General features: G+C 33.1%; 1 protein-coding gene across 1 annotated transcript in view; it reads right to left on the bottom strand.

Moving 5' to 3' along the window:
- Window positions 1-8335: 8335 nt before the first annotated feature.
- LOC134276709 (MAM and LDL-receptor class A domain-containing protein 2-like) overlaps window positions 8336-27369 on the bottom strand; it is a 33882-nt gene continuing 14848 nt past the window's right edge. The window contains exons 11-34 of the mRNA XM_062758970.1: window positions 26161-26295; window positions 25883-25998; window positions 24333-24451; window positions 23971-24116; window positions 23281-23391; window positions 22933-23015; window positions 22182-22308; window positions 21001-21161; window positions 20122-20203; window positions 19643-19972; window positions 18442-18524; window positions 18213-18339; window positions 17706-17866; window positions 15962-16049; window positions 14828-14910; window positions 13776-13902; window positions 12535-12695; window positions 12263-12344; window positions 10687-10788; window positions 9842-9930; window positions 9572-9698; window positions 9115-9275; window positions 8746-8832; window positions 8336-8630 (exon numbers count right to left, since the gene is read on the bottom strand). Of these exons, the coding sequence (XP_062614954.1) occupies window positions 8746-8832; window positions 9115-9275; window positions 9572-9698; window positions 9842-9930; window positions 10687-10788; window positions 12263-12344; window positions 12535-12695; window positions 13776-13902; window positions 14828-14910; window positions 15962-16049; window positions 17706-17866; window positions 18213-18339; window positions 18442-18524; window positions 19643-19972; window positions 20122-20203; window positions 21001-21161; window positions 22182-22308; window positions 22933-23015; window positions 23281-23391; window positions 23971-24116; window positions 24333-24451; window positions 25883-25998; window positions 26161-26295 (2888 nt within the window). The 3' untranslated portion in view covers window positions 8336-8630. The remainder of the gene's footprint in view (window positions 8631-8745; window positions 8833-9114; window positions 9276-9571; window positions 9699-9841; window positions 9931-10686; window positions 10789-12262; window positions 12345-12534; window positions 12696-13775; window positions 13903-14827; window positions 14911-15961; window positions 16050-17705; window positions 17867-18212; window positions 18340-18441; window positions 18525-19642; window positions 19973-20121; window positions 20204-21000; window positions 21162-22181; window positions 22309-22932; window positions 23016-23280; window positions 23392-23970; window positions 24117-24332; window positions 24452-25882; window positions 25999-26160; window positions 26296-27369) is intronic.

Below are 27369 nucleotides of genomic sequence, written 5' to 3'. Positions count from 1 at the left end.
GGACCTTCTCCAGGTTTGTCTCGGTCTCCCAACCATCTTTCCTTGTAGATTCCAAATCCAGAGTTTGTTTTGTTTTGTGATGTTGTTTGAGGGTTTGCATAAAGTTTGGCCACTCCAACCCTATTTTCTCCTTTTTATGTGAATACATATGGGAATTTGGTTGGTTCACTCCCATAAACTGTTGTTTGATATGATGTCAGACTATCTGATGTTAAGGATATGACGGATGCATTTATTTGTGAAAGATTGTTGTTTATTGTTTTTGTTACCTTCCAGGTCTCGGAACCATATAAAAGAACTGCTTTAAAATTTGTGTTAAAAATCTGAATTTGTTGTTGATGATAAGTGCTATAGAATGCCAGGTTTGTCCAAGGGTATTAAAAGCATGTTAGGGGTTTCCTTCAAGTATATTATTGAGGATTAAATATATTGCAAGATTGCAATCTACTTTTAACATAAATAAGAAAATAGAGTGCAAAATGGGTTTCATTTTCAATAAAAAGAAATACAAGAATGACACGTTTTCTCTAGAAATAAGTGGCCTTGAATATCTCCCCATTACAATACATACATGTAGTCTATGTGCATTTATTCTTAGTTTTATATATAAGGATTGTTCTTTCAGATTTCTTCAATGGTAATTGAAGATAGTTTTTATAATTTACATATATATTCAATTAAACCAATTAAAGAGAGTACTTATATAGACAATGCCTGCTGTCCAATCCTGTTATGCTTATACATGTGCATAATAAGATATTGTTAAAACTACATGTAAAAGGTCAATTTACCAGAATTTGATTTTAAAATGTTCTTTAATTGTTCACCAATTTTGTTACCGTAATGTTCCTGTTCTTCAATTGTTCACTGATTTTGTTACCATAATGTTCCTCTAATTTATATCTTAAGTTTTATGCTATAGCCCAATGAAGATAAAGACAATTTCTGTTGTAGAGTATAAAGTTTTCTTTGCCAAGATGCTAGTACTCTAGACCCCAGTGTTTTATCTTCCTTAAATGCAGACACCACTAATTGGTAATTACGTTCATTCTCTGTCTCTTGTTTTCCAATGACACAAATGTAGATAACGTTCAATATTCAAGATCAAAAGTCAATAAAACAATACAAAATAGTAGCAGAGCAAACACGGACCTCCAAAACATAACATAACCTCCAAAACATAACATAAAAATATTCAGAACTGACAAATGATTTTAAAGAATTTCCTCCTATGAGTATAAGTTGGATTACCACTTGTAGAATTAAATCCAAGTTTTTCTTTAAAAAAAAAACACTTTATATAAAAAAGCAACAGACACTTTATATAACAGGGACCTTGTATAGCATTTAATAAATCTAATTCTTTTTTTTTCATTTCTGAGTTGTTGAACTCAGAAGGATAGATGGTTTTCATACTGCCCCGCAATCTTCTAATACGATCATTTAATAGAAATTTAATCCATTGTGACAAAGTGTTTTTTTCTTATATAATTGAAACATATTTTCATAACCAAAGAAAAGGATGTCCCAGATATAGGTTTATTAGATGATCTATTGCCCCTCAATCTTTTAATACGCGATCATAACATAGATCTGATATTTAATCCATTCTGACAAAGTGTCAACATCTTCTTAAATAAAATTGAAACATATTTTCATGACCAAAAAAAAAAAGTGGGCACTGTCCCAACTGATATAGAACAGCAATATTAGATGATCTATGAACACCTAAAATGTCTTTAAAAATCAGGAGTTGTATTTTTTTCAAATGGAAAATTATCTGAGGATAATAAATCACATTTGTAGTCTGCAATCCAAATTTCATGAGACTTTCACGGAATCTTTGTTATATAGTTCACACATTTTGAATTTCCCAGAGCAAAACATGGACAGGACCATTTTTCTGTAATACAGAAGGGTACCCATCTTTTATCCACCACTCCTCTTATACCTGATCTGGAATAATAAATATATCGCCATCGCGCTATCGCGCCTCATCAATCTTTCTATCATAATGTCATTATGCATTGTCATCGTCATTTGCAATTTTTTTTCTGCTTAAAATTGGGACAAAATCAACGCACTTTGAAAAAAATTTTCAAATTGCGTTAAATTTGGGACCAACTCAACACACTTTGAAAAAAATTTTCAAAGTGCGTTAAGAGTCTACATCAATATATTTTACCATGGAGACACTTAACGAACTTTGAAAAAAAATGTATTTTAAAATCTGAAAGATGTTATTTGTTATTTTTTTCCCTAACCATAACCTTAAAGAGAATTTATTTACTCCCGAGGAAATAACGTGTATGTTACAACGCACTTTGTAAAATGTGCAATTTGAAAAAAATTTTCAAAGTGCGTTACTTTCACAGAATCTTTGAAAAAATTAATTTTTTTTTCAAAGTGCGTTGATACCGACCATATTAACGCACTTTGAAAAAAATGAAGATTAATCAATATTTAATCGGTATGAAAAATAACAGAAGGTTGGATAACTTTTTTTGATAAAGTCACTTCAGGACCACTATTCTTTTAAATACCTTTTGATAAAATAAAAGGGAAAAGGGTCTTGAAAAAAAAGAGTGACAATTGTTTAAGATCATTAATTCGTTTCTATTTTTTTAATTCTAGTTTTTGATGTATGTAGGTAGATGTAAATGTGTAAAGGGGGCACTAACAGTGGACAGCTTTAAGCAACTTAGCATTTATCATAATAAAAAGAGGGCAATTTGATTGTTCAAAACTATGAAAATTCTTTCTCTCTCAACGCACTGTACATAAAAATTTCTAGCTTTCATTTGTTTTAATTATCTCATTTAATATTGAAAGTTTTCAACGTCATTCCAGTGAGGTAAATACATAATTATACATGTATAAATGTTTTGAAAAAACTTCGCGTTAAGGGCCATTTGGGAGGGGGGAGGGCTAAACACATATTGGAAAAATATATACATTATATATCGTATATAAGCATTGAAAAAGCAGCTTACTCTTTTTGGGTTCATTGCTCCCCTCACCCGTTTGTTACCGTCACCTATGTATTGGACAGATAAAGATTTGGACTGAGGGATCTTATGCCCGTCTTCTCCTCTTTTCGGCGGGAGTAAATCAATTCATAAGTTTTTTGAAAGATAACAAATAAAGTCTTTCCATTTGTTATTTTTTTTTTCAAAGTGCGTTAAGTGTAAAAATATATTGATGTATACCTAATGCACTTTGAAAAAGATTTTTCAAAGTGCGTTGAGTTGGTCCCAGATTTAACGCACTCTGAAAATTTTTTTCAAAGTGCGTAATTTTTTCAAAGTGCGTTGCCACACGGGTACAAGATCCTTAGCCTCAGTCCAAATCTTTATATTTCCAATACATAGGTGTCGGTAACAAACGGGGGAGGCGAGCAATACAGCATTTTCAATGCTTATACGATGTATATATCTTTCCAAAATAGATGGGGGGCTTAGCCCCCCCCCCCCCCCCCCTGGCCCTTCGCCCGGTCTCGATGTCTATGCTATACTCAAAACATTCATATAATTATGTATTTACCTAATTGGTATGACGTTGAAAACGTTGAATGACAGATGAAAACTAGAATTTTTTAAGTACAGTAAAACATATGAGAGAGAAAGAATTTTCATAGTTTTGAACAATCAAATTGCCCCCTTTTTATTATGATAAATGCTAAGTTGCTTAAAGCTGTCCACTGTTAGTGCCCCCTTTACACCTTTACATCTATTTATCAAAGACTAGAATTTAAAAAAAAAACGAATTAATGATCTTAAACAATCGTCACTCTTTTTTCAAGACCCTTTTCCCTTTTATTTTATCAAAACCTCAAATATTTAAACGTCAATATCCCAGGTCCTGAAGTGACTTTATCATAAAAAAGTTATCCAACCAGGATCTGTTATTTATCACACCGATTATTTTCTAGGAATATTGATCAATCTTTACATCTTTTTTTTTTTGGTAGATATTAACGCACTTTGAAATTTCTTTTTAATTTTTTCAAAGTGCATTAGCTTGGTCCCAAATTCAACGCACTTTGAAAATTTTTTTCAAAGTGCGTAATTTTTCAAAGTGCGTTGTAACAGTGCATCTTCTATTTTATTTGTTGTTCTGACACCTTTTTGGGTCTCCCAGTGCAAGACATGGACTTTGCAATTATAACCATTTGGGAGGGGTATCATTTAGTTAAACTCATTGCTCACAGTACCTCTAGTTAGGTCACCTGAGTCACTCAGGTGACCTATTGCTATCCGTTTTCGTCCGTCGTCGTGCGTCATCCGTCGTGTGTTAACATTTAAACATTTTCAGCTTCTTCTCTGAAACCCCTGAAACAATTTCAACCAAATTTTGTATACAGCATCTATGGGTGAAGGGGAACAAAAATTGAGAATTTCATGGTCCCTGCCCCCCTGGGGCCTGAGGGGTGGGGCCAAAACCACTAAAATTATTGCAATCTTTAAAAATCTTCTTCTTTACTCCTGGACATCAAGCAGGCAAACTGTTATCATGAATGTAATGTCTATTAAGTCCTCTACCAAAATTGTGAAATTCATGGCCCCAGGGTCAGGGGTTCTAGTGCTAGGGCGGGGCTATATAGATTATATAGTGAAAATGCATTATTTCTTTGAAAATCTTCTTCATTGCTCCTGGATATCAAATAAACTAATTATGTACATAGTTATAATGAACAAGAGTGCCTCTTCCAAAATTGTGAATTTTATGGCCCCAGGGTCAGGGGTTGTGGTGTTAGGGCGGGGCTCTATTGATGATATAGTGAAAATGCATTAATTCTTTGAAAATCTTCTTCTCTGCTTATGGGTATTAAATAAACTAACTAAGTACATAGTTATGATGAACAAGGGTGCTTCTTTCAAAATTATGAATTTTATGGCCCTAGGGTCAGGGGTTCTTGTGTTAGGGTGGGGCTCTACTGATTGTAAAGTGAAAATACATTAATTCTTTGAAAATCTTCTCCTCTGCCCCTGGGTATTAAATAAACTAACTAAGTACATAGTTATGATTAGTAAGAGTGCCTCTTCCAAAATTGTGAATTTTATGGCCCCAGGGTCAGGGGTTGTGATGTTAGGGCGGAGCTCTATTGATTATATGGTGAAAATGCAATAATTCTTTGAAAATCTCCTCTGCTTTTGGGTATCAAATAAACTTACTAAGTACATAGTTATGATTAGTAAGAGTGCCTCTTCCAAAATTGCGAATTTTATGGCCCCAGGGTCAGGGGTTGTGGTGTTAGGGCGGGGCTATATTTATGATATAGTGAAAATGCATTAATTCTTTGAAAATCTTCTTCTCTGCTCCTGGGTATTAAATAAACTAATTAAGTACATAGTTATGATGAGCAAGAGTGCCTCTTTCAAAATTGTGAATTTCATGGCCCCTGTTTCAGAGGTTTTGCCATTTGGTGTAAAGGGGGGGGGGGTCCTTTGATTATATAGTAAAAATACATTAATTCTTTGAAAATCTTTTCCTTTGGTCCTGGGTATTATGCTAATGATCCAAGTATATATATATATTTATGATGAAGAAAGGTGCATCTAGTAAAATGATTAATTTCATGCCCCCTGGGTCATAGGTATCGGAAGGGGGGGGGGTGCGTACATACATATATATGTAGTCTGAAAATAAATTATTGCTTTGAAATCTGATCTTTGGTATTTTAAATTCAACCATTTATGATGAAATAAAATTTATGATTAAATTTCCAAAATTTTGTAATATGTGGCTCCAGGGTCAGTGGTTCCTTTGGGGTGGGGTGCACAACTGGTTATAAAGTGGAAGTGCATTTTCTCTTTGTTACTCTGATCTACCTCTGGGTATTAAGTTAATAACATAAGCATGTCGAGTTTATAATTATGATAGGCAATGGTGCCTCTTTCAAAATTGTGAATTTCATGGCCTCTGGTTTAAAACACGAACCAAATTCAATTGTTGGAAAGTTGTTACATTATACTCAGCTGACCTATAAGGCCCATGGGCCTCTTGTTAAAATTTAGGGTGGGTAGTTAGGGTGTGGCCAAAATGAGAGATACGAGCTTTACATAGGAAAACAAGATTTATTGTTTGTTGTTTTATACATCCTGTTTGAGAATCTTTATCCACACCATACGCCAGTGAAGGGCTTCAAATTTAGACATTTACTCTGTACTCAGGAGAGCTCTAGAGAATGAGCTACCGTGTCGGTAGAAAACATACGGAATCATCTTTAAAATTCTTCTATGCAGGAACAACAAAGCCATGATTAGTAATATTGCTTTGGAAATATCATGAGTGGTGAATCTACATCTGTGAATAAATTTATGCTTAAATATAACAAATAACTGGACGCAATGTATTTTAGGATTTATTTTGGTTGTATATGTTGAGAATAGTAGTTTCTTAAATACCAAGACATTGTAAACTTTCTATGATGCTCAAATTTTACACCAAATTTTTTATCCACCCTTATTTATCTATTAAAGTTTTTGTCACTTTAAAGGATTTTTATCATGCATCATAATTATTTTGATATCACAAAGTTTAAATGCTATTAAAATCATCTATGAAAATTTTTTTGCTTAAAAATTAATATTTTGATTGTTTCAGCGATTCAAAGTTTGAATTCCTCAATATGCATATTTTGATCGTTGATGTTGAGCGCCATTGCTCTGACGTCATATTTGTCAATCCTGGTTAATGTTTTATTGGGCGTTCAGTAAAAGAAGTCGGTGTTTGACCGCGGGGTGAGATATTGAACCCATTGATGAGATATTGGATCAGTTTTGCTACATTATAATATTCATAATGATTGTATAAACGAGTTGTTATTCAAAAAAAAAAAAAATAATAAAAAGATGTTGTATCACCTGTCCTTAAGGGGGCCGACTATAGTTTCCATTGCGCAATCATAGTAAAATGAAGCGTATTTACTGTTTTAATGCAACTTTTTTCGCTTAAGGGGGCTCTCTACAACGTCACAACATGGCGTCCTTCCGTTGAAACGCCATTTTGGTCCCAAATGATCTGATTCAAATTCACTTAACACCGATAAATCACTGAGTATAACACTACATGCAATGTTGTGGATGGAATGTACATTGTATCACCTCAATTAATACAGTGTATTGCCCAACACGTATCCTTTCTTTAAAAATGAATTGTTTGTCAATTTATTCAATTTCTACTTATTTAATTATTAAATAATGTATTTACAAACTTATTAGAATAAGATTTTTAGGTGAGAAAAATGATAGTAAACTTTGAAGAGAAATTGAAAGCACTGGGCTTTTAAAAATATAGATAGGAGGGTTTTATCAAAATTAATAGAATATTTCAAAAATCAATTATACTTTATAGGTGTAGAGAGCCCCCTTAATTATTAAAATTAAACAAAATTAAGAAATTATAGGTATAAAAATGTAATTACAATATGAAATAACTGATTTTTTAACCGATTTTGCAATTGATAGGTAGATTGACGTCGTTGCAGTGTGTTTTTGACGCTATGATTATCTGTAGCTCTTAAAGAAAGGGGTAATAAAAATATTATTAAAGAGAAAGTAATAAACATACGCTCTTGAAATTTCAAAACATAGAAATTTGAGAATATCTCCAATATATTTATAATGTTTTTATGTGAATCCATTGTGTACATCATATTTTGTAATACTCTATAAAAATAGTAAAATTTGCTAATTTTTTGCATTTTGAGATGCCCCCTCTGGTAACAAGACGGTAGAATTTTGTGTTTCTTACATATATTGTATAAAATAGTATTACTCATCAAATATTACAGTTTGAACAAAATGTCTATAGTAGTATTTGTATAATTTGCTTTAAAGTGCTAAAAATTGGCATTTTCCTATATAATCCTATAGTAAATGTACCTGTATTTTGAGACGGTCCCTCAAAAATACCTGGAAGGTAGATTTCCCCCAAACTTTGCATATACACTGAAGTTAATGTTAGTTATATATATGGAATAAAAATGAAGAGTTTCGCTATTGTAGTTTTCACACAATAAAACTAGTCGGCCCCCTTAAATGCCTTTTCTATATGATAGTAAAATAATAAACATCAAAAACAGGATGTTTTTTGGTTGCAAATGTTGATAATGGTTTTGGATAGGTAAAACTTAAGGTGTTGGACAATTTTCTATACAGAACACTTCCTTTCAATCAATCGTGAATAAAAATTGTTCCTTAAATGATGTTCAAAGTAAAGTATTACAAAGAGATAAAAGAGTGAAAAAGATTTTATTAAAAATTATTTTTCATTAAAAACATTGTCATAAAAAAGATTGACCACACAGTAATGTAAGAAATAAAACAAGAAACAAAGGTGCATGTTTTTAATGAGAAAGAATTATAATGAAACATATCAAATTTTACACATTTTTAAAACGTTGAATGACAAAGGACAAGCATAGTTTTCACTAGTCACAGTTAAACTATTGAGATATAATGTATTGAGTAGAGTCCATCTAACTGGTGTATTAAAGGTTCCTGCAACGTAAATAGTCTACTTGTGAGGAAACATCAAGAGAGCATTGCGTTTGATGCTTGTATTTTTGTTGTAGTTTGTTATACTTGCCATCGATATACAGACTATGTCGAAGAATGGATTCTCATCTAAACACAAAAGGCATTTATTATGGGTCTTATTTTGGTATTATTCTTAAATTTCGCAACTCGAACTAAAATTTTTGAAAATGTTGAATTGAACATTGACTTGCATTTAGTTTACCTAAGTGCAATCGGAAGTTGAAATAGAAACATCATCAAGGGCTATATCACTCCTGTAGTCTACCCCCTTCACAGCCTCAAAGGTTATCTAAAGGTAGAGAAAAATATACCAAAACGTTCAGTTTAATACATAACTCAAACTCAAAATAGCGCTCTTGTGTATATTATCTTACATCCAAAAATATAAACGTGGATGAAATTTTCAGTACTAGAGCAGGTTTTAGCGTATCAAGGGGGGAATTAAGTTCGCGCACGTACTGATCACTAAGTGAATCAAAACAAATTACTATTTTAAGTGATTTAAAAGTAATATTAATTCTAGTAAAATATTAGTAATTCATAATTTGCCTTGTAGTATAATTTTTTTTACCTTGTAGTTTGCTGTTGTTCCAACATTAAGAAAGGCTTCCATCCATTGGTTTCCTTGATTTCCTGATTTAGTCCAGACCTGAGTATTATTTCGTAAAACGTTTAGTGTTCCCATTCCACTGCCATACATATGGTACCAGAATCTCAGACATCTGTTTTCACCTAATAATTAGATTTATCACACAAGTTTATCTTTCTTGTTGTATATAATGTTTAAAGACACATAAAAGTAATATCGTGAAATTTGCTCTTTTATGTCCTTTGGATAAATTTCATTCCTGAAATTTAAATGAATGTTACACTTTTTAGCAGATCTTGACTGATCTACATTTTTGAAAAAAAAAAAACACAACTAGCATCTGATTTTCACAAAATTAACACCGAGTGGAATTCTTTTTTTCAGTCATGGATGTCTTTGAAAAAGCCTTTCTCACTTTTCTTTGTAAATGTAGACTTACCGGCAAGGAAGGGAGATTCGTACTTAAATCTGTTCCCACTTGGTACAGGGGAAGACGTCTCTACGTATAAATAGTTGTTTCCATTTTTAGCACTAGAAGGCCCTGTACTATTTGACGGTGTTCCTCCCTGAAGGATTATAGTTTTCATAAGTATTGATACCAGTATATCAGCATTTTTTTGGATTTGTTTAATATGACTCTTTTTCTTGATTAATTTAAGAAGTCGACAAACAAAATAATATATTAAAAATCTATCAGTGTTAAAATTACCGAATTGATTTGCCAGTCATAAGTCTGAGCCTCAGAATTCTGAAGCGTGCAATCGTCATTTTCAAAATCACAGGATATAGCACTTGAAGCTGGAAAACGTAAAAATAAAATGTATTATATTTGGAACAACATATCGGTCAAGTGGTAACTAGTTCAGACTCATCTTGGTTTATTTGTATGTTAAAATTAATTACATTGTGCTATCTAAAAAAAATATTCACGTTCTTTTAAAAAGAACCTTCGAAACCTCTGATAATTCATTTAGCTGAACACTATCGTTTATTTAAGTTAGGGATTAAAAGTAAGAATTTGCACACCATTTTATTTCAAAGAAAATTTCTGAAAAGTTTCTTTTTTTTTTTTTTTGCCCCCAAAGTATTTTCACTGGCCTTTCATATCACAAAACCAATGCACAGCAGCATTTAAAAATTCCAGCTATGACCATATTTAGTGTCAATGCTGTAAATCAAGAACTAGTAATTTTGGTGCCGGGAATATTTGGCGACTTTGATATAAAAAAGAGTTGAATATATCGGCGCTTTCTATTCAGCAGCTATTTTAAAATTTTATTCTCTTTATACCGACTCTGTGAAAACATTACAGAAATGAATGCATATTATTTTTTGGCGAGTTTTATATTATTTATTCATATAGTTTTCTTTTTCTCCACGAATTAAAAAAAATCCAAGAAAGCGATGAAGACAAAAAGAAAATAATCACTAAAGAGACACAACAAACCTTTAAATACCAGGCAGGATGGAAGACCCTTTATCTAAACAATGGAAAAAATATTAATGTGTATGGGCAAATCAAATTGCCATTTACAAATCCATGCACAACTGTACCATCAATTGTATCACAGAGCCTCCCTGTGTAACCGCTATCACAGGAACAGTCATTACCAACGTCACTACAAGTTCCATAGACACAGGGCGCAGCCGCACAACCTACAAATATGAAGGTACAATCAGAGAATCGACGGTCTTGGAGTGAGTATACAATAGTCAACAATTCCTAGAAAGTTATTGTGAAGAAAAACCTGGTAAAGTTAATTATAGGAATTTCTGCGGACTTTTTAAGGTACTAGTATATCTTTACTCAGATGACTAAATATTCCACCGATAAGAATGAAAAACCACCTATTCCCACATTGTACAACTATGATTCTAAAGTTAAATTTCAATGACCTAATTTTCATGCTAGTAGTGGCTCTTTAAATAATGAAATATTATAACAATGGAACACTGTTGCTTCATATAAAGAAACGATAAGAGTTTGGGCCATAAACTTAATAATCATTACAATCATTACAGAATTTTTTTTTTTTAATTTTTTCCCCATTTTTAATCAAATATTAAAAAATCTGAATGATAAGAGCTCTAAATTATTTATAGTCCCAGGTTATTTTTGTTGCCCTGATTCTCATGGTAATAATATTTTATGGGGTCAATGATCAAATTATTGAGATATGTTGTCTGGAATGGTTTTTGTTCATATTTTTGAATTTCTTTATTTCATGGCATTCAATTATTTGAAATAATTTATGAGCTATAACACATATAATATTTGCAAAACGATGTTTAAAAATAATGTAACCTTTACATTGTAATTAATATTGCAAGAAAAAATATGTATTTCTTGATATTATATGAATTTTTTGCATATTTGTCATTCTCTTTTTGATTTCTACATTGTTTTCAATATGTTTTTAAATAAAAGTTCATCAAAATTATGATATAGGCCATTCAGATGATTACACATATCCAGGGATATATGACATATCACCCTGTGGTATCTTGTCCAAATGTCTGGTAAGGTTGCCTAAATTTTTGTGAGAAAACTTGTTTAAGTTCCTAGACTTTGATGACAAATTCTTTGCAAACATTATATATTTTTGAGGAACTAGACTTTAATCGGAAAAACATATTGTTTCTCGGTCGCCTTATTAAAGAAAATGCAATACATTGCGTTTGCGAACTCTATCGCGATCAGCAGAAAATACTGAAAGATGTTAGCTTGGGATTTGCTTCTGAAGTATCCCCCACATCTTATGTACATATAATGATGTAGCAGCATGTCATTACTAAGAGAACACAAAAGAGTTTCTCAAACGAAATGTATTTTCTGCATTTTCTTGTCCTGGACACTCCTGACACTACGGAGGCTTTGTGAATAAGGTCCCTGATTGAAACTCGAATGAAAATAATGGAGGCAAATAATTGTGACCAGACCTTACTCAAAAAACAAAACTTGCAAAAGAAGTTTTCTGAGAAAATTTGCGTTGAAGTAATTCCCCCCCGCCCCACCTCCACCCCCAAGGCATGTGTGATCTGATTAGTATTTAAGTAAAAAAATTCTATCAAACATCATCGAAACAGAACAAAATGCACACGCAATGTTGAAAAGTAACGTTGTACTTACCACAGGTACCACTTGATGTAGAGATATCATCTAGTGCAATGTCACTTCTATAATCTTTCCCCTTTACTGCCTCAAACGAAATCTATATATAATTGCAACATAATCAGTTGTTTCTCTCTATCTCTCTCTCTTTATATTAGCTTTACATATATACACACACACATTTACTAAGGGTTTTAATACTGAAGATTTTATTAAGGATAATACAGGGACTGGCCATAAATAAAGGGGGACTAACCACAAATAAAGAAAATTTGTAATTTTCCGCGCACCTTGTAATTTGTTGCTGTTCCAATGTCTACATAAGCCTCCATCCACTGGTTTCCTTGATTTCCTGATTTAGTCCAGACCGGGTTTCCATTCTGTAGCACGCTAAGTGTTCCCATTCCTATTCCATACATATGGTACCAGAATCTCAAACACCTGGATCCACCTGTACAATACGTTTATTAATCACCAAGTAATTAAATATCATATATTACTAAATTCACATGATATATGGCATAACAATTAATGTTTTGTTTTTTTGAAATTAAAAATAATACAATAAAAGAAGCTGCCAAAGGACATAATGGTCTGACACCCGAGTATAATAAAACCCAGTAAAAAAAACATAGAAACAACAGGTAGAAAACTAACAATTCCGTATACCCTATTGTATCAGATCTATATAACAAATTAACAAAGTCAATCGATAAAAATTACTAATATAAAAATACAAAGGAAAGTAAAAACATAAGCATCTGAAGCTAAAAACTTTATTCAATCACAATTTTGAGTAAAAATCAAGTAATTCGAAAAAAAAATTCTTCATTGTATTCATTAATTAAAAGTAATATTTTATACAAAATTTTTATTGAATTCGCCCACCCATTGATTTTAGAATATTTTGCTCTTATCAATGCCATCATCTGTGATCAGCCTATAAAATTGAACAGACATAGTGTAAATGACCCACTTAACTACAGGTCTTACATCCTTTAAATTAGCAATTTTAGATCAAGAGGGCTCGGTGGTAATTGTGGCCATTCTAGACTATATTGATCTCCTTTAAAAAGAACAGCTCCATATAAAGATATAATAAAATGACCAAATTTAAAACTAAAATGTATGAAGTTTTTCTTCAAATGATAGTTGACAGCTTAAGATATCATGTCTAAAAAAATAAGTTATATCTATAAATGGTTAATTTGTTGAACCCCAACTTCCTTAAAGAAAGTTACAAATTTTGGAAAATTGATTGCGTACTGGTATCATACTGTATTCTACTCAAGATGTTTAGATTGCAAATTTATCCACAATTCACATATTTATTCAATAATGTAGAATAAAAACTCCAGATTTAACATGAGTCTTTGTGTCATTTGGGAATAATTTTTACATTAATTTGTAGATAAAGAGTCAATTTTCAGTTAAGACCTGTACTGGGAGAGGGTCCTTTTACTAGACTTGCATGCAATGGATATTAGGCCCCTAAAGAGGTGCATTTTTTTCTCTTTATGTAAAAACCTACCATCATCGAACTGGTATTGGTAAAGAAATTTATTCCCTACGGGTACTGGGGAAGATGTTTCTGCATACAAATAATTAGATCCAACTTTGGCACCAGTGGGCCCTGTACTGCTTGAAGGCGTTGCTCCCTATATAGAAGATAACATATTTTATGTAAAAAAAAAACAACGTTTGTGCAGGTTTGTGCATCAATAGTATATATTTACATTTGCAAATGTTTTCCTTTATATAACACTAAAACAAGCGTTTTTATTTAAGGAATGAATTTAATAGCTACCCATTTTATACGGTATAAACTGGGTTGGGGCAGTTTACGCTTTATAAACCGCGAAGCGGTTTATAAAAAAGCGTAAACTGTTCCAACCCAGTTTATACCGTATAAAATGGGTAACTATTAAATTCATTGCTTATAATTTAATTTTCATTCATTTGATGTAAGGAAAAAAAGATGATTTTTCTAACAAAATGACTTCAATTTGTACAAAATTTGAATGTAACGTCAGGCGGATTGATACGTTTTCGACGCAAGTCATTGTGACGTAGGCAACCCATTTTATACGATATGAAGTAAATTTTTTATCCAATCAAATACAGCGTTACAATCAGAATTAAATTATAACTGTATAAATGCAGGTAAGGGGTCAAGAGGTCATAGATGTTCGTATGGATAAACGTTCGACGTAATTTCTCAGTGACGTCATAAAGGGTCGACGCGCGTTCAGTGGATTACATACATGCCGTTGGGTTTGAAAAATAATGCATTTCACACGTTAAAAGTCACAATCAGGCAAATTTATAGTATGAATAAGTCACAAATGTAAATATAAGTAATAAGGTATCATTTTCTGAGTGTTATTGGGATGTAAAACGGGTTGGCACATGATCAAATCTTCCATAAAGCCCTTCGGGCTTTATGGGATTTGATCACGTGACCAACCCGTTTTACATCCCAATAACACTCAAAAAACGATACCTTATTTCTTAAATAAAACATTACTTCTCAATGAAATACAACAGTATTCTAGAGTAAAAAAAAAAAACAATGTGTGTTACCGAAATGATACTCCAGTCGTAAGTTTGTGTTCGAGGATTCCGAAGTGGACAATCGTCATCTTCGAAGTCACAATTTATCTGGCCTACAAAGATATGATTGTATCAGGGTATGTATGATATATACATTATCTGGAAGTTTATAAACCAAGTAGAAAAATATTTATTTTTTTATTTTGAAGATTTTTCTTCCAAATTAATAAGGACATATAATATTTTTTGCCTGTGACATAAAAATTACATCTCATTTTTTATCATTACGGTTCTTTGTTAAACAACAGACCCATGGGTCACAAAGAGCTCACATATTTACTTTTCTTCCCTCTGTTCTTTAAAGCATTTAAGTGACCACAACTTAGAACTGGGGTGTCAAGATTTTAAGAACCTACAGTATATTAGAATGCTTGTACATTCATTATTTATCACAACCATGTTGACTCTTTAAAAATCGATTTAGGGCTTATCGTATCCTAGGAGTTAAAGAAATTAATGGAATCTACTTGACTATGCTGGCATATTGATAGAACTAATCATGTCCTCTTGCTCAACAAAGGACGGGTTTATACTTTTTTACTTATATATACCCATGTTAAACTTGTTGCCCCACCCTATCCCTGCTGTCATAATTTGCATGCTTATTTAACTTTACCCTAATCTTTGCACTGTTATACCTTGAAGCATATATTATACATACATATTCACATGTATTTCTTTGATCTCCAGTTTTGTGCCAAGTCTACCCTCCATAGCTTTGATTTATAAACGATTTAAAATCCACATATCTGGAAGCTGTCAGTTTCATTTTCCCAATGGTTCTTAAGATTTTTCATAGTTACTACATTTTTAAAACTTTTCTTGAGTTTCCTCCTTTTAATAGGTCATTGCCCTTTATCTGGATAATTTTAATATCTTTAATCCAGGGATACACTGCATTGGTTGAAATTGGTACAGTGGTTCTGGAGAAGAAGTTTGCGACATTGACGCCAACGACGAAGAAAACAACGTACAACGGACACATTTTGATCAGAAAAGCTCACGCCTTCGCTCGATAGGTGAGATAAGAAATGGAACAGGTATTCTTCTTCAATAATTCTTGAATGTTTATATAACACTTCTTTTTTTACATATGACACTTACTTGGAATACAAGTTCCCGTTGTTGTATAAATATCATCCAATGCTATATCACTAGAGTAGCTGGTTCCCTTGGTGGCCTCAAACGATATCTTGTTGAATATAATGAAAGTGTAACAGTAATAACCTCTCAAACAAGTGTAATGAGTCAAAATATAAATGTATGATGGACAGTTATATCTATCTTGATTTAAAATACCGTTTATATTGCTATTAATAAGATACCATACATTTCTCAAATGTTACAAAATTTATTTTTGAAGTTAAGAAAACAGGTTCCTTTCACATACAAGAGGCCCACGGGCCTTATAGGTCACCTGAGTATTGTGCAACAACTTTCAAACAATTAAATTTGGTTCGTGTCTTTAACCAGAGGCCATGAAATTCACAATTCACAATTTTGAAAGAGGCACCATTGCTTATCATAATTAAAGACTTAGCATGCTTACTCTATTTGTAATACGTAATATCCAGAGGAAGATCAGAGTAACATAAGAGAAAATGCACTTCCACTTTATAACCAGTTGTGCACCTCATCCCAAAGGAACCACTGAACCTGGGGCCACATATTTCAAAATTGTGCAAATTTTATCATAAAATGGTTGATTAATACCAAAGAGCAGATTTCAAAGCATTAATTTATTTTCAGACTTTGTAACCCCCCCCCCCCCATATCCAATTTGCTAAATGCATCTTTCTTCATCATAAATATATATTCTTGGATCATTGGCATAAAACCCAGGAGCAAAGGAAAGATTTTCAAAGAATAAATGCATTTTCACTATAAAACCAATAGAGCCCCGCCCTAGCACCAGAACCCCTGACCCTGGGGTCATAAAATTCACAATTTTGGAAGAGGCACTCTTGCTCATCATAACTATGTGCTTGGATAGTTTATTTAATACCCAGGAGCAGAGAAGAAGATTTTCAAAGAATTAATGCATTTTCACTATATAATCAATAGGGCCCCACCCTAACACCAGAACCCCTGACCCTGGGGCCACAAAATTCACAATTTTGGAAGAGGCACTCTTGCTCATCATATCTATGTACTTAGTTAGTTTATTTAATACCCAGAAGTAGAGAAGAAGATTTTCAAAGAATAAATGCATTTTCACTATATAACCAATAGAGCCCCGCACTAACACCAGAACCCCTGACCCTGGGGTCATAAAATTCACAATTTTGGTAGAAGCACTCTTTCTTATCATAACTATGTGCTTGCTTAGTTTATTTAATACCCAGGAGCAGAGAAGAAGATCTTCAAAGAAATAATGCATTTCACTATATAATCTATATAGTCCCGCCCTAGCACAAGAACCCCTTACCCTGGGGCCATGAATTTCACAATTTGGTAGAGGGCTCAATGCTCATTACATTCATGCCATCAGTTTGCCTGCTTGATGTCCAGGAGTAAAGAAGAAGATTTTTAAAGATTGCAATAATTTTAGTGGTTTTGGCCCCACCCCTCAGGCCCCAGGGAGGCGGGGACCAGGAAATTCACAATTTTTGTTCCCCTTCACCCATAGATGCTGTATACCAAATTTGGTTGAAATTGGTTCAGTGGTTTCAGAGAAGAAGCTGAAAATGTTCAATTGTTAACACACGACGCACGACGCACGACACACGACACACGACACACGACGACGGACGAAAACGGATAGCAATAGGTCACCTGAGTTACTCAGGTGACCTAAAAATCTCACCGTGCATCTTACTTTGTTTTATATTTCTACAAATATATATACTTTATAACTTGATGCTGTTCCTATGTTAACATCAGCTCTAATCCAATCCACTCCTTTATCTCCGGATCTAGTCCAGATTGGATTTCCATTCTGTAGAACTTTAAGTGTTCCCATAGTAGTACCGGACATATGATACCAGAAAGTCAAACATTTAGACCCGCCTAAACACATAAATATATATTAATCACAAAAGAACTGTAAAACCACTTAAAGGTATAAATAAAATAAAAAGGATTAAAAAAAGGTAAAAAACAAAAACAAAATGTGCAACAATTGACAGTTACTTATCGTAACATTATAAATCTTCTCATAAATGATAACCTAATTTAAGGAATTTTAGATATAAGTAAATAAATCTTTTGCAAATCGATTTCACAAGCCAGATTACCCAATCTTTTACAGTCTACAACTGATAAATGTTTATTAAATTTATCTGTGTCCTTATATTTCAAAAAATTTTCTAAAAACTTAAATTATGTCCATACTAGTTTTTCTATAAAGACTTACCAACAATAAATGGTGATTCAAAGTAAAATTTGTTTCCAGAGGGGACAGGAGAGGAAGTTTCCACATACAGATATCTAGTCCCTCCGTGAGCACTGAAGGGTCCAGTGGTCTTAGACGGTGTTCCTCCCTGAAAAGATGTAATCAGAGGTGATCTTAAATCTGTGGACATTTAACGAGATTTCTCAAAATATAAAAAATATGTATTGCCAAGTTACAAATTGCAGCTTACCGAGATAATTGTCCAGTCGTAAGTTTGTGACATAGGGTTACTAAGTTCACAATTCCCATCTTCAAAATCACAATTTATTTGATCTGGAAAAGTTTTTATACGCGAGATAATTTAATTTTTCTGCAACCAATTGCAAATGTCAAAAACTTGGATTGACAATAACGAATAATCTTAAGCAACATTGAATTTACATTATTTCATTCCACAAGATAAATTAAAGTCCAGACTTTTTGACAACATTGACAGCTGCTTTTTAATAAAAATAGAATTTGTAAATTTCTTACCATGTCATTGGTCATTTGCATTTTTTTTTTCTAAAGCATTCTGATTCTACCCAGAAGAACTCTGGAGTTGATATTAAAAAGATAAATGTTTGAGTTTCTGATTGACAATACATCTGTGGTGTTTGGTTTTGGAGACGATTAATGTGATGATTGATTGATTGAATTTTGTTTTACGTCCCGTTCGAGAATTTTTCACTTATATAGAGACATCACCATATACCGGTAAAAAGCTTCAAATTGATACCTTTAGTCGGCACTCAAGGACATTGAGCAGTGGGTGTTCTTCATCATGCTACTCCCGCCGTGACACAGGGCCTCAGCTTTTAAAGTCTCATACGAAAGACCCACAATGTTAACTTCAAACTGCCGAACACTTGGTGAAAGAACATTTGCTACCTACTTTTTCTCTACCTAGGTCAGTCATGCTCCTGATTCAAACATACGACCTTCCGATCACAGAGCGAGCACTCTAATGACTGAGCTACCGTGTCGGTATATTTATTATTAATCGCGATGACTTCAACTTTTCAATTGCCAATTTCTCTTACTTATGTAGAAATATTCCCTTATCACGTTCATATGGGCTTTATGTCTCTCAGTTAATTCGATTCTCAGTAACATGCTCTACGTACGAAGAATTTCTAAAACAAGGCAAGTGTTTGACAAACAAGTTGATGAAAAAAGAATATCACCCGAATCTCATTTAAAGTCATTATTTCGGAAAGGTCTATAGAGTGTCCTTGTCAGCAACAACAATTTATCATATAAATTTGTATGTGCCAAGCTCAGATATAAATTTGTAGTGGTGGTGTCTCAATATGAACGAAAAATTCTCGAAGGGTCGAGTAGACAAACAAAAAAAAATCGCTTTAGAGCAGTTCTTAGGCCTTATCGTATCCCAGGTTAAATCTTCTTACTGATTTCTCCTGGTTGACTGGTTGTGGTTGTTGATGTTGTCGTTGTTGTTGATTGTGTTGTTGATGGCGTCGTCGTTGTTGTTGATGGTGTCGTTGTCGTCGTCGTCGTTGTTGATGGCGTTGTCGTCGTCGTTGTTGTAGATGGCGTTGTCGTTGTCGTTGTTGTTGATGGCGTTGTCGTCGTCGTTGTTGTTGATGGCGTTGTCGTCGTCGTTGTTGTAGATGGCGTTGTCGTTGTCGTTGTTGTTGATGGCGTTGTCGTCGTCGTTGTTGTTGATGGCGTTGTCGTCGTCGTTGTTGTTGTTGTAGTAGTTGTTGTTGTAGGGGAACCTAGATAAAAATACGTCAATAATCTATAACAATCAATTAAACTTGATTTCAAAGAAACGGGAAAAAAACAGCATTGCAAAAATTGCATTATATTTTAAAAAGTAGTTTTTTTTATACAGCCTAATAAATGAAAATGGATTTGAACTTACCACATGCAGCGGAGGTCAAGGAAATGTCATCTAAAGCAATATCACTCATGTAATCACTCCCCCTTATTGCCTCAAAAATCACCTATTGCATTTATATAAACAAATCAATTTTAAGATGAAGATTAACTTTATGAGATAAATTATTATTGCCATAAAGGTGTATAAATTATTAAACATGCAAATATTATGCATTTTATCCAGCTACATATTATCGAATAACATTTAAAACTAAAATGAGCTCAGCTTAACTGATATGTCCGCTTTAAAGAGGTCTGCTTGAAGTAAGGTAGGTACATACGCTTGCAAGCTATTTCATGACACATTTTAGACAAAGAAGTTGATGAAACAAGAATATCAAGAGTCTCGTTTAATGTCATCATTTCGTAAGTTCTATGGTCAACCTTGTCAACAAATACAATCTACCAGTAAGTCAAATGATGACTGACTTTTTTCATACTAATTGTAAGGCCATTATTTACACACATGAATTGTCGACTGATTTTTCCTGTTATTTACCGATCATGACAAGGAGCACATGGCGGGTGTAACCAGTCGGCAGGGGATGTTCACTCCTCCATGACACCTGATTCAAAGTCTGATGTTTTATAGGTCCGTGTTTGCTCTGCTCCTGATTTGTATTGTTTAATGGACTTTATGTTGAGCTTGAATACTGTTCGTTATCTCCATATATTTCATCGATTGACAGAAAAACTAGTACATGTAATACAAGATACACGTGCTTTTTCTAATTTTGATTAGTTCAGCTAAAACAATTGTAAAATTATACATTTGTAAAATGACACATTGCAATTCTAATACTTGCAAATATACTTTGGCAGTTTATTGTTTAAACACAAATGGAATTAAAGTGAACTTTACTTTATAATTTGTTGATCCTTGTATGTTTAATTCAGCTTTAAGCCATTGATTCCCCTGATTTCCACTTTTGGTCCACACTGTAGTTGAATCCCGAAGCACATTTAAGGTTCCCATACCAGAACCATACATATGATACCAGAACACCAGACATCTTTGACCAGCTTTGTTTAAAAAATACACAAGCAAATTTTTCCTTAAAAAATCCCATTTTCATGCATGCTTTTTGTGCCTTTTGAAAAATATCTCCCTACGATATGTTCGCTTCTTGATTGGAAAATAATTATTTTATATCTTAATTTTTATATGACAATTGAAATAATTCAAGGTTAAAAATTAGGTTTTTCTTCAGATTTTACAGCCAAAAGTCCCAATTGACGGCATTAAATTAATCTTACTTTAACTACATATTTGCTTTTCTTTTTTACAAACTTTGTCCTTTTTTTTTTAAGATATTATGCCTGGTAATTTTAAGGTCCTAATATAAGTTCTATGTACATGTTCTTTAAATATAATCTTTGCAAAAAATATTAAAGCATGGATTTTTTTTGAATAATTATACATGTATTTAAGGTCTTTCCACCCTTACAATTCTAATTGTTCAAAGTATAAAAACTGCATTTATTTTCATTTTATATAGTTTAAATTTACCATTTATTGCAAAAAATTTATAGGTCGCCATATTATTTAAGATGGGAGACATAAATAACCAGATGTACATGTAAACATAAAAAAATCGTACATTTTTTGTAAATGATTTTATAAAAATTACGTAAAAACTGGTTCAAATGCATAAATCTGATGCTGAAGTTACTTGCTACTAATCAGATACTTTTGAATTGTGAACATCAGGGAAACTATTTTACATTAGAAGTGCAAATCAGAAAGTGCCTGAATGAAGATACCTGAGAGGGAGTTATTGCCCTTGTCAATATTTTTGAAGACTGAATAATCAATTAAATGAAGAATATAATAAAAAAATAAAAATAAAAAAAAATGAAGAAAATATACATTTTCAATTTCTTTATTTTAACAATATTTATTATTACACTTATGGAGAAGCATTTTTCCAAAAGATATTGTTCTATTAGGTATGAATTTAACTTAATAACAGTTTTTGCAAAAAACCTATGACATCATAACAGGATGAAAATACCTTAAATCATGAAAGCAAAATGCATCACCTGTCAGGAAAGGTGTTTCGTAATGAAAGGTAGTCCCAGTAGGTACAGGGTATGACATTTCTATATATAAATAGTTTGATCCGCTCCTGGCTCGAGAAGGACCGGTGCCTCCAGAAGGCGTAGATCCCTGTGTAATAAGACTTATTTACAGAGATGGGAAAGAATCCTTACAATACCGGTATACATGTGATTCCAGAACAAAGGTATTCTCCAGTTAAACAGATAGGGCTTTAGGGATAACGATTCCGCCAAAGCTTGTATTTAAATGCCCTCTTTAAACAAGACTGTAACCTCCATTTCTGATCAGTGAGAAAGTGAACAATCATGCGGCACTTTCAAAAAAGGTTTAAACTCTAGACCTTAAGGTTTAAATTAAATGTCCTGTACTTTTAATGGTATATTGTATACAGGGTTATTTTCGCCCTTTTACACTTGCTAACAATTTTGCCCCGTTTTAAATTCGCCCAGTCACAGTTCTGTATTAAAATTTATACTATGGTCTTTGAATTCGCCCCATTTAACATTCGCCCACTTGTCACAAGGGCGAAACTCAAACGGGGGCAAAATTTTCCCTGTATACAGTATTTATCCAACATCTTTCAATTTTATCATTTATAACTAGTATAATAAGAATTTTTTTCTTTATTTTATCTTATTCTTCTTTTTATTACCAGAGATATAGTTACCCAATGACTCACTTTCAAAGGGTGCTTCATGTGTTCTATAACTTGTCCAATTAACTATATCATACCGATTTTATAACCCAGTCGTAGGAGTCTGATTTTAAGTTGCTAAAGCCACAAACATCTCCTTCAAAGTCACAGACTGTATCCCCTGTCAAGTTAACAATGTTATCAATTTTAGATGAACCATTGAAAATAATTAAATCAAATCAAACATTATTTAGTTGATGTTTTTTACAAAAAACCTAAAATGGAGAAGTTTGCAGGCATCTTGAAAGAATATGTTCATTTATACTCTGAAAAAGTTTATTTCAATATATTTTGCTGATTTTGTGAAGTCATGACGACAAAATCTAAAAAAGAATGTCAAAGCTCTTTAATGAACAAAGGACAAAAATTGTTGTAAGATATCTAACCAACAAGTGTATCACAAAGCCGTCCAGTATATCCGGAAGCACATGCGCAGTTGAAATCACTGGATCCAACGTCAGTACATGCTCCAAAGACACACGGGGTAGATTTACAGCCTAAATATTGTAACAAAGATATCAATACATGTTCCAAAGACACCATTATAAGACATATACTTAGTTGAAGATTGGTTTGAACATATTTTTTAATGTTTAAAATATTATACAAATATTATGAACACAACTGCTAAAAACTTGGGGGTTCTCAGCAGTTTTATAGCCTAAATATTTTACAAATACATCAAAGCATGTTTCATATACACATCACTTGATTTTAACAAAAGGATACCTATAAAGTTGTTTCAAGAGAATGTTTACATCGTTGTTAACAAGTAAACACTAATTTATTCTATTATGTTTAACCTTCAGAAATTTTAGAACAAAAACTTGGAGGACATAACTATCAAAACTTTTGTCTGAAATTTCATCCATTGCTACCAATGTTATTGTGATTTGAATTAAAGACACTTCTACTCAAAGGTGGTTATAACAAACTACATTTAAGAAAGCCGAGAAAGTCGACCTTATCTTGAATTTAAATAACAATAAAAAAGATGAAGAAAACATTTACATCATCATTGTCACCATCATGCTATGGTTTTCATCCATGTGTTACATGGAATATTTTTAGGTTACCTGCACCGACAGAGGACACAGACAAAGTAAATCCCTTGCCCGCTTGGACATTAGAAGCAAAGGAGCTGTTAAATATTAGTAACATCATGGACGGGTTCCCGGAGTCTGACGTCACGTAGGTCTCATGTGAGAACTTTCCACAGCGTCTGGAACACACAGTTTAAATGTGAGAACAATTTCACAATTTTATTAAAACTGTAGACTGAGTGGAAGTAAAATGTGATCCTCTGCAGTTTCTTGTGGGGAAAGAATGATATATCAATCAACAGAGATTTACAGGAAATAAATGAACTCTGGGGAAACCCAAAATTTTAATTTTCAAATAATCTTAAACATGAATACATATCTATGATTTTTTTTACTTTGGTCCGCTCTGTCCAATCAGATTGTACTGGATCTCTAGCCAGTGAGCGCATGCGCCGTCATCAGTTGATAAATCCATTTCGTCTATCTTCATAGCTACATTCTTACCACTAGAAGACTGAATAGTGTGTGAAAAAATAATCATAAATAGAAGACTAAGAATGATTAGAAGAAAAGCTCAAGATATACCTTTTAGGATATTATACACATGTAATTAATCCATATAAAATATTTCAATTTTTGAATCGTATTTGCGATAAATTTATTTGATATTCAACGATATGACAAATGTAAAATATAGGTCTTTCTATGTTAAGCGTTCCTGTAAGCCTGTTTTTTTTTATATCCCTCATGAAAGAAAGTCCTGATATAATGTTTTAACGAAACCTTTGAATTCTGTAGATTCTAAAAAGGTTTGACTAAATTTGTCATTTATTTGAGACATTGACATGTAGACAACCAAGGCACATCTTTTTACTCACCTCTTCATTAACCAAACACATCTTTTACCTTTTATAACAAAACACGTCTTTTTACTCACCTTCGCTAACCTTCACTAATCAAACACGTCTTTTTACTCACCTTCACTTACCAAAAACGTCTTTTTACTCACCTTCACTAACCTTCACTAACCAAACACGTCTTTTTACTCACCTTTGTTAACCAAACACGTCTTTTTACTCACCTTTGCTAACCAAACACGTCCTTTTTGCTCACCTTCACTAACCTTCACTAATCAAACACGTCTTTTTACTCACCTTCACTAACCGAACACGTCTTTTTACTCACCTTTGCTAACCATCACTAACCGAACACATCTTTTTACTTACCTTTGCTAACCATCACTAACCGAACACATCTTTTTACTCACCTTCACTAACCGAACACGTCTTTTTACTCACCTTTGCTAACCAAACATGTCTTTTTACTCACCTTCACTAACCAAACACGTCTTTTTACTCACCTTTGCTAACCAAACACGTCTTTTTTGCTCACCTTCACTAACCTTCACTAATCAAACACTTCTTTTTACTCACCTTCGCTAACCAAACACGTCTTTTTACTCACCTTTACTAACCAAACACGTCTTTTTACTCACCTTAACTAACCTTCACTAATCAAACACATCTTTTTACTCACCTTCACTAACCTTCACTAATCAAACACGTCTTTTTACTCACCTTCACTAACCTTCACTAATCAAACACGTCTTTTTACTCACCTTTGTTAACTAAACACGTCTTTTTACTCACCTTCGCTAACCAAACACGTCTTTTTACCCACCTTCACTAACCTTCACTAATCAAACACGTCTTTTTACTCACCTTCGCTAACCAAATAGTCTTTTTAGCCACCTTCACTAACCAAACACATCTTTTTACTCACCTTCGCTAACCAAACACGTCTTTTTACTTACCTTTGCTAACCAAACATGTCTTTTTACTCACCTTCATTATCCAAACACAACTTTAAGCAACTTCCACTAACCAAACACATCTTTTAGTTATTTTTTACTAATCAAACACATCTTTTAGTTATTCTCACTCACCTTCACCAACCAAACACATCGTTTTCCGGTAGGATATGGTCCCCCAGTATTAAAATTAGGTGTAGTTATGGTCTTGGTTTCTCCGTCAGCTAAGGTTATTAAACCTGGACCACATTCTTCAAACAAAAAATTATTTTATTTTGGAGTTACCTCTGAGTTCGTACATAAAATTACGTTAAATAATGATTCATTGATTGTTTGTATGTATGTTGTTTTACGTCAATCAATAAGTAATATACCCACACCCCAGCCACTTGGATAGAGAGAGATAATATTACCTGGATCAGTGTCCACTGTCTGACACAGGTCTCCAGTGATACCATACGGACACAGACAGTCACAGGTGTGGATTACAAACCCTCCGTTCTGACACTGCTTCAAGGGATCATTACCACTCGGGCCCCGACAGGGTCCTAAGAAAGTCAAACAGTAGCATTTAATATAAATGACAAAAATTCGTGGATTGGACTTCGTTTGAACAGTTCACCAAAAGACAGTTGGAGATTTTGCACAATAATATGAGTTGGACTGTTGCATATGTTCAAGTAAATAAAAGGTGCAGGCATTTCTCAATTTAAAGCTTGTTTATTTCTCATCCTTAGTTCTGAATGTTCCAAAAATACAAACTTAAGTGAGATTATGTTTAAAGCCAGTGCAATATTCATTCATATTACAGATATATATATATATATAAACAAGAGGCCCACGGGCCTTATAGGTCACCTGAGTATTGTGTAACAACTTTCAAACAATTAAATTTGGTTCGTTTTAAACCAGAGGCCATGAAATTCACAATTCATAATTTTGAAAGAGGCACCATTGCTTATCATAATTATTAACTTAGCTATTTACTTAATACTGAGAGGTAGATCTGAGTAACAAAGAGAAAATGTACTTCCACTTTATACCCAGTTGTGCACCTCACCCAAAAGGAACCACTGACCCAGGGGCCACAAATTTCAAAATTTTGCAAATTTTATCATAAAATGCTTGATTAATACCAAAGAGCAGATTTCAAAGCATTAATTTATTTTCAGACTATGTAACCACCCCCCCCCTCTGACCCAGGGGGCATAAAAAAAACACATTGCTAGATGCACCTTTCTTCTTCATAAATATATATACTTGGATCATTGGCATAAAACCCAGAAGGAAAAGAAAATATTTTCAAAGAATTATTGTATTTTTACTATATAATCAATAGAGCCCCACCCTAACACCAGAACCCCTGACCCTGGGGCCATAAAATTTACAATTCTGGAAGAGGCACTCTTGCTCATCATAACTATGTACTTAGTTTATTTAATACCCAGAAGCACAGAAGAAGATTTTCAAAGAATAATGCTTTTTCACAGTATAATGAATAGAGCCCCACCCTAACACCAGAACCACTGACCCTGAGGCCATAAAATTCACAATTTTGGAAAAGGCACTCTTGCTTATCATAACTATGTGCTTAGTTAGTTTATTTAATACCCAGAAGCAGA

Source organism: Saccostrea cucullata, unplaced genomic scaffold (genome assembly GCF_032062105.1).
Source record: "Saccostrea cucullata isolate Sc308-1 unplaced genomic scaffold, CSIRO_AGI_Scuc_v1 ctg869, whole genome shotgun sequence".
Lineage (NCBI taxonomy): Eukaryota > Metazoa > Mollusca > Bivalvia > Ostreida > Ostreidae > Saccostrea > Saccostrea cuccullata.
Note: the sequence above shows the minus strand (reverse complement) of the source record. Positions and strands in the feature narration are given on the sequence as shown.